At 37.6% G+C, this 16,156-nt stretch overlaps 2 protein-coding genes across 3 annotated transcripts; both read right to left on the bottom strand.

The window, feature by feature from the left end:
* Nucleotides 1–225: 225 nt before the first annotated feature.
* Nucleotides 226–6,882, bottom strand: LOC113730854 (ethylene-overproduction protein 1-like). Of its 2 annotated transcripts, XM_072079609.1 has the most exons (5): nt 5,728–6,880; nt 4,473–5,463; nt 3,452–3,743; nt 3,058–3,367; nt 226–993 (listed from the first exon to the last, which is right to left on the bottom strand). In XM_072079609.1, exons 1-5 carry the CDS (start codon nt 6,572–6,574, stop codon nt 761–763), a joined length of 2,673 nt encoding a protein of 890 aa, XP_071935710.1. In that variant the 5' UTR covers nt 6,575–6,880; the 3' UTR covers nt 226–760. The 2 variants fall into 2 exon arrangements, with proteins under 2 accessions (XP_071935710.1, XP_071935705.1); XM_072079604.1 differs by having other exon boundaries at nt 4,473–6,882.
* A 3,694-nt stretch (nt 6,883–10,576) lies between these two features.
* LOC113730872 (pentatricopeptide repeat-containing protein At2g30100, chloroplastic-like) lies at nt 10,577–14,581 on the bottom strand. The gene is made up of 2 exons (XM_027255836.2): nt 13,239–14,581; nt 10,577–11,628 (listed from the first exon to the last, which is right to left on the bottom strand). Exons 1-2 carry the CDS (start codon nt 13,944–13,946, stop codon nt 10,855–10,857), a joined length of 1,482 nt encoding a protein of 493 aa, XP_027111637.1. The 5' UTR covers nt 13,947–14,581; the 3' UTR covers nt 10,577–10,854.
* Nucleotides 14,582–16,156: the final 1,575 nt, after the last annotated feature.

Raw genomic sequence — 16,156 nt, 5'->3', positions numbered from 1 at the left:
ACTAAGCGCCATCCTTGGCAAGCAGCCGATCTGAAGTTGTAAAGATGTACTTGCTCCGCGGGGTTCTCAATAATCGTACAACTTTTGCAGTATTTTTGTAGTTTTGCCCACGTTAAAACGTTCAAAAGATTCACGAACCACCTCGCGCAAAGGTCAGGAATGAATTTTGATCGTTGCACTACGCAGGGTAAAAAACGAGAAGCGAAAATGGAAGAGACGAAGAGATAGAAAAAGCAACTACAACGGATCAAATAAAACACTGGAGTGTCTTGCGGAGTTTGGCCATAAATATATACACAGACCAATAGGCAACAGAAAGAAAATTCAAGCTTTTCCACCTTCTCTCTCTCAAGACAATTGGAAGTCTAAATCCCATTTCTCGCCGTGCACAACTTAAAAAAGAACACTTGTTTCTGAAACTCAGAAAGTTTCATGAAGCTTGTACCATTCTGCCAGAGTAAGCAATTAAAAGATACAACATGATTAACCCAGATTGTTCATATGGCCTGGCCGTTTTCATTAGGACCATTTCCTGCTCTATACAAATTTTGTTTTTGCCATCGTCCATAATGAATTGCTGCATGTGCGGATCCAGTTGCTCTTTCCATCATCCTTTCCCGAATGCCACAACCAATGACAGCTTAAAACCCTTGAGCACAAGCCAAATTCTGATAATAATGTAGACAAGTGGACTGCTCGAGCAATTCATCTTTCTTTCCCAAATTTTTTTTCCACAAAGAATCACTTTGACTTGAACATGCTAAGTACGTGGATCAATAGCTTGTGTTTGTGTTCGATTATACAGATCAAGGGTGTCCTTGTGATTTTGATCCAAACAGAGGGCTGCCTGACAATCTCGGAGAGCAGAACTGAAGTCACCCATTGACTCGTGGAAAGCTGCTCGTAGATTGAGCATCTGTAGGTCCGGTTTGAAGGCTATGGCTCTGGTAAGCTCTTCTACAGCTTCATTCTCCCTTTGATCATCCATAAGCACTAATACATATGATTTTGAATGTTAGTAGTGCAAGTAGACAATTTTTTTTTAAATGATAACACATATATGGGTTAGAATTACTCAGACTAAAAGTGATCATCTCCTAGGTGTAAGACGGTGGGTGGAAACTTGGGAGGATAACTAAAAAGCTCATCAATCTAAATATTTCTTTATATGAGCTGGTCTAGATTTAAGCAAGTGTACCATACTATCTTGTCAAATCTCAGTATGCTTATGTAGTGAGTTCCTTGTGTAAAAAAACCCCTTACACAGGTGGGTGCATTGTATGAATCCAGTAATAAATTGATTTCATTTACTGAAAGGAACTCGTCCTAACTATGATCTAACCTGTCAATCTTGATAATTCCCCAAGTAATGAACTACTTAATTCAAATTTGCGCAACTTCATCAAATTCAGAGAGGTTGAGAAACTTAAATGATTTCTCCTACCAAATCAGAAAACCGCCTAAAGGCAGGGTTTCAGTCTTAATAGATACTTAAACATACATTCTTTACTGATTTCCTTATCAGATGGCACTGTTGTCTTCCTTTACATGACAAGTAGCACTAATTCTTTCTCATTGGAAAAATACTTATGTGGCATAAATGCTACGAAACTATTATGAATCCTGTATATTAGGTTCTAATCAAATCCATGATACAATAAGCCAACTCAGGAGCCGGGATGTACGTGTAATTATTGCCAGACACATAACGTGATCATGACCTTCAACACTCAAGTCCAATAAGAATCGTAAAATTAATTTGATATCAATTCAAGACTTATTCTACACCTAGGAACACTAAAAGAACTCAGCATCAAAAGAAAAGGATATTTCTCCGTAAAAAGAAACTTTTATTCATAATCTCCACATTCAAATTAAAAAAATCAGTCCTCAACTTACCTAAATCCCAACTTAGTGGAAATGAATTCCACCAAACATATTTATTCCAGCAATACAGAAGTACGAGATTTAATGGTATTAAATCACAAGGAAAGCATGGTAGAGAACTAGAAGTTGACATACAGATTAGATTACAGTAATAAATTGATAAGCCCAGACAAACAAAGTATATGGAAATGTTCTTAAGAAGGTGATTACAATTTGTATCATTATTGATTGCCAAAACCCGACAAATTTAAGTTAGACAAGGAAGCATATAGTCCCAAACACACTAAAGCTCATTCTAAACTCATTTACAGAAAAGAAAATAAATAAAAGTCAGACACTCTTGAAGTCATTATATCTCCATTTGGATCTGCGATACTGTTACTATCAGGAGCTCTTAGACAACAGCCAATGCTCAAATGTTTTTGCAGTCAAGAAAGGTCCAACTCTCATGTCATTGTCCCACAAATATATGCGTAAAACATGTCAACCGCAATGCCATAATTATGAGACATGATCTAGTATTCCAGATTAAGAGCCTAAATGCACCTATCTCATGTAACAGAAAAGGTGTGACATGAAAATTAAACATACTGAATTGGTGATAGACAGTAGATGACCATATCTGCTGGAAGTTATCACAGTTCGGAAAACTTTTTTTTGGCTATGATTTAAGTAAAGGAGATGAAATAGTTGGAAAATACAGTGTGGGTGGATGCATGGATGCCTTGAATATGAGTTGCTGGAAAAACATGGGCTTCCATCCTTCATAAGCTTGCATGCAAATAATGGAACATTAAATGCAATAACGATTATGTCAACAACATCTTTCTTGTTTCAGTAGTATACACTAAAACATTCTATCCTAATTGATTGAAAGGTGCCATCTTAACTGAATCTCTTAGTTTGCATCTGTGTTGCTATGTTTACATTTGTGTTTTTAAGGATAATAGTAGGTTCTCTAGCAGAGCCATGCATTACAAATTTTTTGGCATTAACGTGGCCATGCTCTTTCCAGACAGTGACTCAGATGGCCATTCAAACTATTGCACTTCTGTTAAGCCTATTGTCTTACTCCTATCTCCATTCGTTGAGAATGTATAATCACATTAATAACAGGAAAGACCAGGATATGAGGAAACCAAAAAAAAAAAAAGAAAAAAGAAAAAATACCTGCTGCTCTATATCTGTAAGGATATGTTCTCAGAGGATCGAATTGTGATGCCATACTGAGGTCATTATTTGCCAAATCACGATCACAATATTCAGATCGTTTTTCATAAGCTGATGCCTTGTTTTGTGCCTTGTCTATCAGCTTTGCCATTTCATCGTAAGCAGCTCTCCTGTCATTTTTGAGATGATAAACCCGTGCCAACCCTTGATGAGCTCTTGTATGCTTGATTTTGAGGGCGCTTACATAGCAGTCTGCAGCAAGTTCCAGCTTGCCACAATCAACGTAGATACTACCCAGATTATTTAGAGCCTGCAGAAATAAAGGATTAAATAAACAAAGATGTATGAGAACATTTTAGTAAATAATAAGGACTTCTGCAAAGATAAAATCTACCTGTCCTTTGCGGAGACCATCTGAGGGACATCTAAGTGCTTCTTCCAAGAGTTGCACTACGTAAGATGCAGCTTCAGGATCCAAAGTGGAATCTGCCAATGCATAGGCTTTGAGGAAAAAAGCTTCAAATGACCTTTGTATGGAAATAGATTCTTCAGCCTTAGAGAGTGCTTCTTCACGATGACCAGTATCATACAAAATCCACCCCTCATACACGAGCCTTTCATACTTGGAGCCAGAATGATTTCGAGCCAATCTCAAACTGCGCATTGCAGCTTTTTGACAATTTAGCCTACAAGATTGTGGAAAATTTTACTGCTGTTTTGTCTATGGAAGATGGTTAATCATGCCAAAGGTCAGACAACAGAACTGAATCTTTTATCATGGAAGAGACACATTTATATTCCAGATGACACAGAGTAGGAATAATGCATTAGTCCCTTGTATTCATTGAAAGTGTAACATTCCCTTAGATCCACTCTGGCAGACAACGGTTGCAGCTCTATATTACTTACTTATTGACCTCAAATTTTCCCCCTACTTTTTCTCTAAACAAAATTGTGTACTTGAAACTCATCTAGCTACAACCTCTCCAATAATCTAATCTTACCCACACATGTTTTCCACTTTCTCCATAAGAGTCAAACATGCAATTGAAATCTTATCTTCATGCTAGTCAAACTACTATACCCAATTCGGGAGTGAGTATTAGCATCTTGTTGACTACATTTAGCGTAAAAAGAATATAAATAAGAAACTAATTTGTTATTAAATTAACTCACTATTTTAGTCAGACCCAAGCTTAAGAAAGCAAGTTACAACATGAAAGCAGCATAATGCCTAACACAGAAAGCAACATGAAAGCAAGTTACAACAGAAAGTTCATTTTATATGTAATAAATCTTTCAGCTTTATCACCTATATAACAACAGTTACTAAACTTCAGGAGGTAAGCATGTCTGGACCATCTGTAAAAGATTCTGGTAATCCAGACATGTGATCGAGTCTGTAGATTGCATACCGTAAGAGAAGTAAAGACTGCCGGAACCGAAGAACACTTTTTCCTGGGTCGTTTATCAGCATCTGTTGTATAACAGCAAGTGAACCAATATCATCAACAGAAGACCATCGATCATAGAGTTGCATCCAGCAATCAGCTGGACTCCATTGTTGAACATGTTGGTTGAGAAGCTCTACTAAATGCTCGCCTCTCATTTTTCCTTGAAACATCAAGTAATTTGGCTCTAAAGTTAACAGTGCTCGGATATCTCTCATAGCAGATTCATAGTCCTCAAGGGCAATGAGGAACCAAGCCCGCAGCTCAAGACAGTCTGAAGAGACTTTAAACCCTGCAATTCTGTTTATTTCTGAAATGGCCGCCTCAATATGGTTCTCTTCTAACTTTGCAACAGCTCTATACTTATATGGAAAGGAAAGAGTAGGATCCAAATTAGTGGCATCATTCAAATCTGCAATCTTCTTATTTCCCAAATTGTACAATGATCTCTCTTGATACATCCATCCTGCAGGCTTGTATGTAGAGATTAGGGAACTAATCAGCTCATATGCCATAAACCTCTGCCCTTGCTTGAACTTTGATCGAGCAACACCGGCTATTGAATAGACATGACCAGCCTCAGCAGCTGCCTCAAAGCAACTCTGTGCATCCTTATATTCCTTCCTGTCAAGCAACACACAACCTAATCGATGCAATGCAAGTGCCTTCTGCCACCTCTCAGTTGCACATTCTCTCAGCCGTTCCAATAGCATTATTGTCACATTTGACGTCATGTTGTCTTCCATGGCTACCTCACTAAGGAAGTAGTACAACAAGAAAGAAGCATGCCCAACTACAGTTAATCTCTCCTTACCCTCATAACTACAGAACACATTCATAACCTTTGAATTGTATAAATAACCTGGGAGCTCTCTTAACAACACCTGCAAGCAAGAGGCCACAAGAATGTTCGCTCTCTCCTCCAGAGCATAATCAATAAGAACCAATGCCTCATCTATATCAGAAACCAAAGAAGCTAAATAATTATCACAAGCACATTTCATTTGTTCACAGCAGAATCTATTTGCAAAACAAAGCAGCTCCAAAACCACATTGGGGGAAGATGAGCCTAAACTTCCATACTGACTAAAGAATTTAACAGCTCTCATTCCATCCCGAGATATCCCAACATGTGAAAAATCAATTCTATCTTTTTCTGATTCAGAAAAATCACCACAAAGCATTGCTTTTAATGGGCAGGAAAGAGCAGCAATTTTACCTCTTGAGCAGTAAACCTCCTCATCCCCAATACAAAAGCAAACATTTCCATCCTCTTCTGAGATGGTTAACTCCTCCTCAGTTGAGATGCCAACTTCAGAACTCTCATTAGCTGTCTGAAAACATTTGCAATGATCAAATACTGAATTCGGATCATAACCATGTGCCAAGGCAGCCTTTGGACATTCAAGATTTCTCCCAATACAATCCAGAGCAGATGTACCGACCAATTCATCTTCCCTTCTCTCATACCTCAGCCAAGCTGACAGAACAACCTTAGAGTGAACATCAACAGCATGTTGGCGTGCGGATTGAAGGCATCGACGAAGCAATTTCGGATCACCAAGGCCGCTCAAAAGACAATACTGTTCTAGATAAATTAAAGATTTATCAAAATATGAACCTTTTTCAACTCTCCTATACAGCTCAGCTAAAGATTCAACAAAATCAATAGATTTGAGAAACGGGTCAATGGGGGGCTGAAGAGAATCGGTTGCAGGCAATCCATATGGGAGAAGAACCTCTGCTGGTGTCACTGAAATGGGGTCAACAGAATTTGACAGTACAGAGCTGATTGTGGGATATCCCGCTTGACCTTGGTGGGCGACCTTGGTGGTGGTGGCAGCTGAAGAGGTGGTGGTGGTGCCAGTAGAGGTGTCAGAAGGATTAAAGGCGTGAACTTGGGTGATCTTGGAACGGTCTTTGAGCTTAAGACCACGCATAGTATTGGAAACTTGCAGAGAATATTGGCGGATGAGATTTACAAATCTTGATTTGGCTAAATTTGGCTGCTGCTGCTGCTGCTGTTGTTGTGATTGACCACCTTCATTATCTGTTGAAGTAGACATGACATGAATCCAACCAACTAATTTTTTTCTCCCCCCTGTTTTTGGTTGTTATAAATAATACTATGTTAGATTAGTAGCTTTTATCTTTGGCCTGCAGTCACCACCAAAAAAGGAAGTAAGATTGGGCATGGGGAGCAAGGAGGCGGTGGTGATGCAGGCTAAAGGTTTCAACAATGGAGTGATTTTTTCATTTTCTTTATCATCAAAAGAATGGAAAGGGGGCGATAAAACTTGTGGATGATGGTGTATATGATGGGTGAGGGATCTCTTCTTCAACATGTTCATTTAAATTTGTTTATTTATTTATTTATTTATTTTGTGTTAGACGAGAATGCCAACTGGTGATACGCACAAGTCATAACAGGTTCTTTGTGTAATTATACATTTATAACTACAATTATATATATTGTTTTAGTCTTTCAACTTTCAAGATGATTGCCTGCCTGAAGAGGAGACTCGGGTTTCTTTTAACAATACAGCGCATTATATGGTACAGTAAACTTCTACACAAGAACTGCCCTAAATAAACACTGCTACAACTAAATCCATTGATGCGGATGAACCAGTGAAGGTAATGTGTATGGACTAGAATAAAATACGCCCTGGGTTCAATTTTTTTTTTTTGATAAGAAGACCTCTTTTCTTGAATTACAAAGTTTCTTGAATCAGAAAGTTGGGTTCCATCAATCGAAGTTCCCATTTGAAACCAGTTCCCAATTGCTAATTGTCCGACTGTTTTAAGCGTATGATATTTATTAGGATCTAGATTAAGTGTTGAAACATCAATTGGAATTGCCCTTTTTGCGTCTTGGTCGTCACAAACTGACATGCAACTTAATCCAACCAAGAGGATGCCAAATCAATGAAAGAACGTTGTCTCCCTAGGCTAACAAATCCATCAGCGTTTGTAGGTCTCTTTGACTCGGGTAGGTTACCTTGCCATGAATGTAGAAATTGATAAGAAATGGGCGTTGTGCATGTGGGCAATCAACTCCATTTATGGTCAACAACTCCACAAAATTGATACCTCACCATTGAGGAAAGGTTAAGACGAAATTGCATCTTAAGCAAAGTGGCGCAGGACTACTCACTATAATCTTTTCAATATCATGAAAAGATAAGCATGACCTTGGGATGCCTTAATTGTTGGTTATCGTGTCTCCTGACCATCCTGGACCGGAGTCTCTATCTAATTAGCATTGCACCTTTCCTCTCCCTCTCTTTCCAAGTAAAATAAGTGTATTTCTCAGCAAAAGGACCAAACAGGGTTTCTATTTTTTTTGCTTTTTTTTTTTTTCCCCTTTCTCCATCTTGGCCAATGAATTTTCTGTGCAAATAGATTTTTTTTTTTTTTAAAAAAAAAAAGCATCGAGACAACATTAGTGCAAGAGTTAACTAGTTGAAGGGACGCATGCGTGACGGCAGGAAAAAGGACTCAAAAAAGAGAGAGGCCAATGCCATGTCAATCTAAGAATAGCGTCTGAAATTGATTGCTTTTATTAGTATTCATTTTTCTTTCTCCATTTTCTTTTGGACGGTAGTGAATTGCTGCTACTTCGAGACAATTCAACAATCAACTCACTCGCACCAGCACATAGACGGTTGTTGTGTATTTGAGCAAAGCAGTATTTGAGCTGCAAAGCAAAAGATGAAATCCTCGAGATGCTTTCATGAGCATGCATGCTACACAAAATCTGTCTTCTATTGTGTACATGAGCAATTGATCTGCTCCGTTTGGATTAGCAGTTTTTGAGAATGTTTTTAAAAAATTTTACTGTAATAGTATGTATATAAAAAAAAATTTACTATAAAATTTTTTGATATATTATATGGATGAGGTGTTTTTGTACTTAGCGTGTATTACTGTAGTAATGTATTTAAAAAACTTGTTTTTGAAATAATGACCTGATTTTCAACATTTTGAGCTCAAAGGGAATGGTTGCTCACTTTTAACACATGTTGCTCACTTTTCAACATAGGCGCTGACCATTTCTTGAACCAAAATCAGTGCGGGGGCATCTCCCATAGTTTAACGAATGCCAAAGTGTTAAGATTATCTTTTTAGGACCTGTGCACAAATTAAACTTTAATCCCTGAATTAATCAATGTGAACGTTATAAATGCATTGGTACACGCACCTATATCTCTTGCTCATCGTATTGGATATTGTGCAAATTTGGGTCAATAGTTTTGCATTTGCCTTTGAGGTAAGCATGCATGGATCATGTCTATCTAGACTAATCAAATATGGTTTATCCTTAGCTGCAAAGTCGATAATGTTTCTTCCAAGACAAAACTCTCCTCTCCAAGTTAAACCGAATGACAATTGCCAATCCTTGCTACTGAGTTATGTACTACACTACACTTTTCCTAGCGTCTAGTCCATTTTTCATCCAAAAATCTGATGTGGTTTATAATTGTTAGCCTGATCCATTTATCTATTACTGGTTCAAAAACTCGATCCCTGCAAGAAATAGAAAGTTAACAATGAAAAAAGAAGGTTTTTTTTTTTGGTTGGTGTTTTTTGTTTTTTTGGGGGGGGGGGGGGGGGGGGTGGGGGTAGGAAATACCAGCTTCTTCCCCTACTACAATCATACTCAAAACCAATTTGCTTTTCATAGTTCACCAAATAACCAAATGAATCGTCATTGATTCCTCGGTGCTTTGAGAAGAGGAACATGGCTAGCTAGCTAGAGGATTGAGTAACTAAAGACCAACTCCAAGATTCCAAAATACGGACGCCGTATAATTCAATCTCCAACTAAAACTCAACAATACATGTGCTTGGCATCTGTGTATCAGGATAACATCTTCATTATTGACTCATCAGAGAGGGACATGGAGACAAAATAATTGCACAGTTAGGTAAAACATTTCAGATCTGATCAAAGTATCATGTTTGTAAGATCTAATTCATCATAATGGCGACTGTTTCTTCCACGTATTGTTGAGCTGGTATACATGCATTTGTTTATGCTTGCGCAGGTTACCATGTCCAGGTTGACTGCAATTCGCAAACATTTTGAGATCTTCTTTCTTTCTTTCCTTCTTTCTTTCTTTTTCCCCCTTGTTTCGATAGAAGCCAACATTTTAAGATGGAATATTTCAGACACGGAGAGAGTTGCAGGAAAATATATATATAGTATAAGAATAAAAGAGAAAAAGAAGAGGGAAAAATATCCAAAAGATGTAGGAGTAGTATGATAAGTGCATGTGATTTCGAATCTTTCTGTATGCTGCGACTGCGAGGAGGGTGCACCGAGCAGCACGGCACCATTCATTATTCATTGTGATGCCCCCCCCCCCCCCCCCACCCCCAATGGATGGAGCCCTTTAATTGGTATAAATCCTACAGCCATATTTTCTCTCATATCATATGAACTGCTAGAGGATAGTTCTAAGCTTGTATTGGGAGAAAGATGTCAGCAATTACAAATAATGGGGTAGGGTCCCTAATAGACAAGGCATTCATTAGAGCAGATTGGCCACATTTTTTTATTATGGACAAGAAAGATTCAAATTGAGGTTTTTAGTTAAAAATCAGGATTTCATGCGCTGGGTCTTGATGCATAACAAAAGAAGAAGAACTGGCTTTTGCTTGGGCAAAGCTTTGCCTTGCGAAGGGAACGAAAATTGGCGGGCTGAAAGTTTACTCCTATTTATTACAGTTTCACATCCCAGAAGGTTAATGTGCACTAGTTTCCAATTACGATTAGTACTAATCGTCTCCGAGAGGAAAAGGATGGCAAATGACCATCCTCACTACAATACCAACAGCCATGAGTTTTCACCATAACAGGAAATTGCTCAACACCATGACACAGTTGGTCAACTGATGGAGGGGTGTAATAATAGTACTCTTCAGTTCATATATGGAAACTGGAAAAAGCAACCAAGCATCCAATTTGCACTGAGGAGACCAGCTGGAATTTGCTATGAATCTTAGAGCTCGTTACTTGCCATTAGGAATCTTAGTTACTGCAGACTGAGAAAGGCTTCAGCTTCAGAAAAACACACACATTACCGGGGAGAATTTTGAGTGTTTTACACGTACAACTTGTTGGGCATTCTTATCTAGGTTCGAAAAAGTGGATAAAGAAAAAACATGTACACAAGACTGGAAGCTTGAGAACAAGATTCAAGATTTTACTTGCTGTTCTCAAGTCCCCATACAACAAAAAAAAAACTATACACTTTCACACAGTATTGCGGAGAACAAGAACTTACCCTAAAGGACCCTGATCCTTCAGTAGGGTTCTGATTACTCCACTTGTTGCTAGTCAAAGCATTTTCATGATCCAGAGCTTGTGTTTCTTTAAATGCAAATATACCATGCAGGGTCCAATCAAACTTGCTTCAGACAGGCGTCTACAAAGCTTAAGGTAAGTTTCTAGAGTTTCCGATTGCTGGATTCTTCTCCGGAGTCCCTGTAGGACGGCTGCTCTGTCTAGAAACTCTGGGCACAAACCCAAGTCCAGCATTTTAATTACCGTCTCTGCAGCATCGTCAAAATGACCGCCTTTAAGGTAACCTCTCAACAACCACGACAAAGTTTTCTTCTTGCGTAAGGCACTTGTGACTTCCATTCTGGTCAGCAATCGCCCAATCGCACCTGCCTCCTTTTGTGACGCACATATGGCTAAAACAATGTCATAGAGATCTTTGTCAGCCTCCTTTCCTACAAGCTTCATCTCCCATAACTGTCTTTCAGCCTCAGCTCCTCTGCCAGAACAGACATACATGGCAAGAAGCCTCTCATGGACAATACCGTAAAGAGAAGGGCCTCCCTCCTGCATTACCCAATTAGACAAGCGTACACCAGCATCCAAGAGATCAGCCTGATACTTTTCAACAAGTCCAGTATTTTCTGCATCCAGTTCAGCAATCAGACCAGCCTTGGTAAAACCTTTCAATTTTCGTAATGCTTTTGCAACTTCATTCAACTCTTTCACCACAGCTGTCATTGCAATTAGATAGCTATACATCTCTGGCTTTAATCCACATTCTCTCATATCGATTACTAGGTTTACCGCATCCTTGTAGTTTCCTTCAGCCTAACAAAATGATTTAACATTTCATCAGTGCAAGATGGAAAATCACACCCAAAGAAGTCAAAAATAAATAAATGAATATGTAAATTAAAAATAAATAAATGAATATGTAAATGGCATGCATATCACATGAGATAAATATTGAATAGGTGGGATGTCTGACACACAAGCACCAGCATCTCCATGCACCTGGGTGCATTTCCAGAACGGGTAGACAAACTAACTTAACGCCTCAATCCATGGTCACGCTATATACAACTTCACTAACCTTTTCAACAGAGCCTGTTAAGACTTAAGAGGTCAACCCTGGATGATAACACTTAAAAAAGCAATGCCAAATTGAATTAGTTTTGATCCAGTAAACCAAAATACTTTGAGATAAGCAATCTCTATGGTCATTAAATTGGTTTTACACATCTTGAGTTGATTTTCTACATTGAGCCAATAATCTGTTTCAATCATGCACTTCTTCACAAAGTTTTATATATTGACGCTTTTCTTTTTTTTATCAGTGCTTTATGTTAAATATGTAAGCAACCAGCAAACAACTCAAACTCAACATCCGATGATGAGAATAGCACAAAAATAAGTGATCTTTTGCTTCTCAACACCAGCAGTCAAGTAACTGAGCTCTGCTGGGGAGCTTTTCTTATCTAAGTTCAAGTTTCTCAAAATCCCACAATGTGCCAAACCAGAATTCAATAAGGAAAAAGAAAAAGAAAAGCTCCCCATCTGGATTATTCAAAAAGAATGCCTTTTTCAACAAACTTGTACACTTGAACCAAGTAAAATTCAAGTAAGACAATATGCATTATTTCTGGTAGAGGTGCAACCGTTCTCTATTTAGGAAACTATTTTTGCCGGGGGTAAAATCTGAGACAAGCATATGCAAAGTCGAAATAATCTGGATATGTAGAGGCAGAGCATCGCCAAAAAGAAAGCATGAAAATGCTAAATGAATTAATGTCCACAGTACAAAAGCTCAATAGCTGAAAGGGTTTTTTAAGATGAAGTCCAGATTGAACAGGAAGACAATTGTGACTGCATTCACAGAAGTAGAGAGCAGTTCATAATTCTGTCCGGGAGAACAGTTCAGCAAAGGCAATAGCACGGATTTCCCTACTATCACCACTCAGAAGCTCTCAGATGTTTCCACGAGAGGAAAAACACACAGACACATAAAAAATATATATATAAATTGTGACCTAAAACATGTCACCATTTAGCATCATAGGTCAAATTCCAGCATTACTTGGTCAAGGCCAGTTTATCGAAACAAATCCAAAAGTTATACCTATTTCTTTATATCCTTTGAATTAACTTGATAAGTTACTAGATAAATTGTTCTAGTACTAACGTAATCATAACCCAAGCCAAGAAATTGCAACAAATTATTTAGAAACAGCAAATCAACATTCTTTGCCAGATATCATTGTATACTAACACTGAGATGTTAATCACATAAATTGGCGTAAATTTACATAATGCAAGACAGAAACAGAATAGTTCCCGATCCTTCTTGGTTATGTGTGTTATAATCTAAACGTCCAACAAAACAAGCTAATGCACAAAACAAAACATAAAGTTGGCGGATACAGGTAAACATTTTTTACCACCATCTTCCATGCAAGATAACCAATTGGACCTCCCTTGTGCTCCTCCCTATTATCATCTGAATATGCAATCCCCCTCCGAAGCACCTCCTTGACGAACAAAACTGCTCCATCTTTCTCACCAGTCTCCCAATACAGTGAAATAACTTTCTCAATCATACTGAAGCTCGGCTTCAACCCAACACAATCCATATCCACCAGAAGGGCCACAACATCCCCAATATCACTCTTCCTCTCAATCAACTTCATAACCCATCCACACATTATCGAAACCATGAGCTCCATCGTCTCCTTATCCACCTTATTCTCCTTCCTCAACCAATCAAACACCTCCAATGCACACCATGAGTCCCTCCCCTCTTGAGAAAAATACACCAATACCAGCTGTAATTCTCTGGCAGACAATTTCTCATTCATTTCCTCGAGAACATCAGAGGGTTCCCTGGCCATTCGCTCTAATTCCTCAATCGCCTCAAAAAAGCCTTCACTCATTTCGTCCTCACCATCACTGGTTATGAACCTATCCACTTCCACTGATTTAAACAGTCTAAATTCCCGAATTTTGCTCCCTTTTGCCGCTATAAAACCTGGGCTTTGACTACAATTAACACTTAAACCTCTACCACAAAACTGAACCTTAAACTTGGATAAGCCAGAATTAGCACAACCCAGGTTGGCAAAGATAGCAAAAGCATTAGCACTAGCCATTTTTCAACAAAATAAGCTACAACGAAGCTAGACTCTCACGGGTTCAATTAAGAGTGATCTATCCACCTAAGAAATTTGAGCAAAAGAAAGTCACCATTGTTGCGGGGGCAAAAATATCCAACTTTTCACGCAAAGAATTGAAATTTCTTGAGCTTTACCTAAACATTTCTTCCAAACCAAGCAGGAGAAAGGAGAAACAAAAGTTTAGGAAGAAAAACTAAGAACAAGAAAATTCCTCTCCGACCTTTTTCTTCAGTTGCAGCTTGGAAGGAAAGTAATTTCAAGTAAATAAAATAGCCCATAAAATGAAAAGGAAGAAGCGATTAAAAAAAGGGATAAAAGTTGGTCCTGGTATCATCATGTAGAGACGTTGGACGATTCTTGCAGTAGCCGTGAAGCCACGCGCAGCACAAAGAGACGAAGCGAGCAGAGAGCACAGTGCTGAGGTGTTGACTATCGAGACGTGTTCCAATGGCGACGGATGAAGGAATAATCCCCCGGAGATTGATTTTACTTCCTTGTCCTTGTTTTGATGCAGGAATTTGGAGTTGTCCAGAGGGTAGGGGAGGGATTTCAGTAGAGTTGAGAACATGAAGGTAGCGGAATTGGCTGGCTCCCGCTCCTGTGTGGTTCATGACCAACTAGCGGTTGGAGAGAATATAAAAGAGTACGGCACGGGAAGATTAATTAGAGGACCAAGTTTCTTTATTTGTTCACGGGTCATTTTCAATTTTTCATAGGTCGATGAATACCAAACTCGTCATCGTTGGAAGGTGGCTTTCTGAATTTTATCTATGTTTCTATATGTTCTTGAAATGGGAATTCTTCATGAAGATTAATGGGGGGAAAAGAAGAAGAAGAAGAGGAGGAGTAATGATAAAGAAGTTTTACGATAAAATTCACCAATACTAGCTAGAAGTTGATCATTTTATTGTTTAAGTTTGTGTAATCATTCATGTTATGTAGGTTTTTCTCGGCAAGTAGCTAGGTTTGTTCAAGAAGAAAATGATATTGATGGACCAATTTTTTGGAAACTAACATGTTAATTGTCTGATAAATCTGTAACAAAGTTAAACTATCTTTTGTTTCGTGATCCTTACTAGCGCCTTCGGCAAGTGTAGGTTCAATAAAACGATATAATTCATGCATTGAGATAGGTTATCATTTGCTTCTGCTAAAAATTGAACTCCACCTTTGTTTCGAATTTTTTGACACAACAAATAATATTAGAGTTAAAATTTATCATACTTCTATCGTAACTCTGATACCATACTGATGGATCCAAATTGATAATAAATCATAAACTCACAGGAACAATCACAATAATTTAATATATGAGGCAAAGAATTCAAATTTTTCCGTTGTCACAAGTTTAAATTTTTTCTTCAATATCATCAAATTATTTTACCGGATCCTATTAATCCCTTTGTATGTTTACTCCAATATATTTCAAACCTCCTTAATGTTGACATATTAAATCAACACTCAAATTAGAAATTTTCATATTATTATTTAGTAGTGTTTTAATCAAGTTAGAGTTTTAATAATTTTATTGGAATTAAATTATGATAATTTTATTATTTAGGAATTAGTATCTTAATTTAAAAATTTCTTATAATTATAAGACTTGTTTATCAAGTCATCTAATTTATAAATATGAAATCATATTATTGTGTTTAGGTGAGAAGAGTGAAGGATTGAAAGTTTTGTTCTAATGATGTGATTGATAGATTATTATTGGTATTATTTATCTTTTTCCACACATACTTTTATATGTGTAAATTGCCTCCCAATACACATTGATTTTATCAAATTTATATCCTATATATTTCTGATGAATTTTTTGGATTCTATATCTAATATCTGATATCAGAATCCAAGATTCAAGAAATTAATTGATCGAGTTAGACCACAAGATTGGCCATAAAGTGTTTAGTTTGTGAGGATTGGACCATAAAATTGATTCGAGAATTATCAAATTGATTGCAAATGTTACGACAAATATTGGAAAAGAATCTTGTCAGTTGAATTGTGATTATAAAAATTACGAAGTGAATTGTCAATAAATTGACATCAAGTTGAGCGACGAAAACAATCTATCCAAAAAATTAGATTATTTTCACAAGTGAAAAATAAGTTGAGCGACGATATAAGTCTGTCCAAATGCGTGGAATATTGCAGCAGCAAAAATTTTAAAGACAAAAAAATCA

This window comes from Coffea arabica, chromosome 1c (genome assembly GCF_036785885.1).
Source record: "Coffea arabica cultivar ET-39 chromosome 1c, Coffea Arabica ET-39 HiFi, whole genome shotgun sequence".
NCBI classification, from domain to species: Eukaryota; Viridiplantae; Streptophyta; class Magnoliopsida; order Gentianales; family Rubiaceae; genus Coffea; species Coffea arabica.
Note: the sequence above shows the minus strand (reverse complement) of the source record. Positions and strands in the feature narration are given on the sequence as shown.

Bases quoted from the DNA above. Each gene is read 5' to 3' on its own strand.
- LOC113730854 (XM_072079604.1), bottom strand. From the start codon at position 6,574: ATGTCTACTTCAACAGATAATGAAGGTGGTCAATCACAACAACAGCAG. The intron at 3,744-4,472 runs GTATGCAATCTA...ACAATCTTGTAG, and splicing joins CAGTCTTTACTTCTCTTACG to GCTAAATTGTCAAAAAGCTG. The intron at 994-3,057 runs GTATTTTTTCTT...CATATGTATTAG, and splicing joins TTACAGATATAGAGCAGCAG to TGCTTATGGATGATCAAAGG.
- LOC113730872 (XM_027255836.2), bottom strand. From the start codon at position 13,946: ATGGCTAGTGCTAATGCTTTTGCTATCTTTGCCAACCTGGGTTGTGCT. The intron at 11,629-13,238 runs GTAAAAAATGTT...TCATTTTGTTAG, and splicing joins ATCTTGCATGGAAGATGGTG to GCTGAAGGAAACTACAAGGA.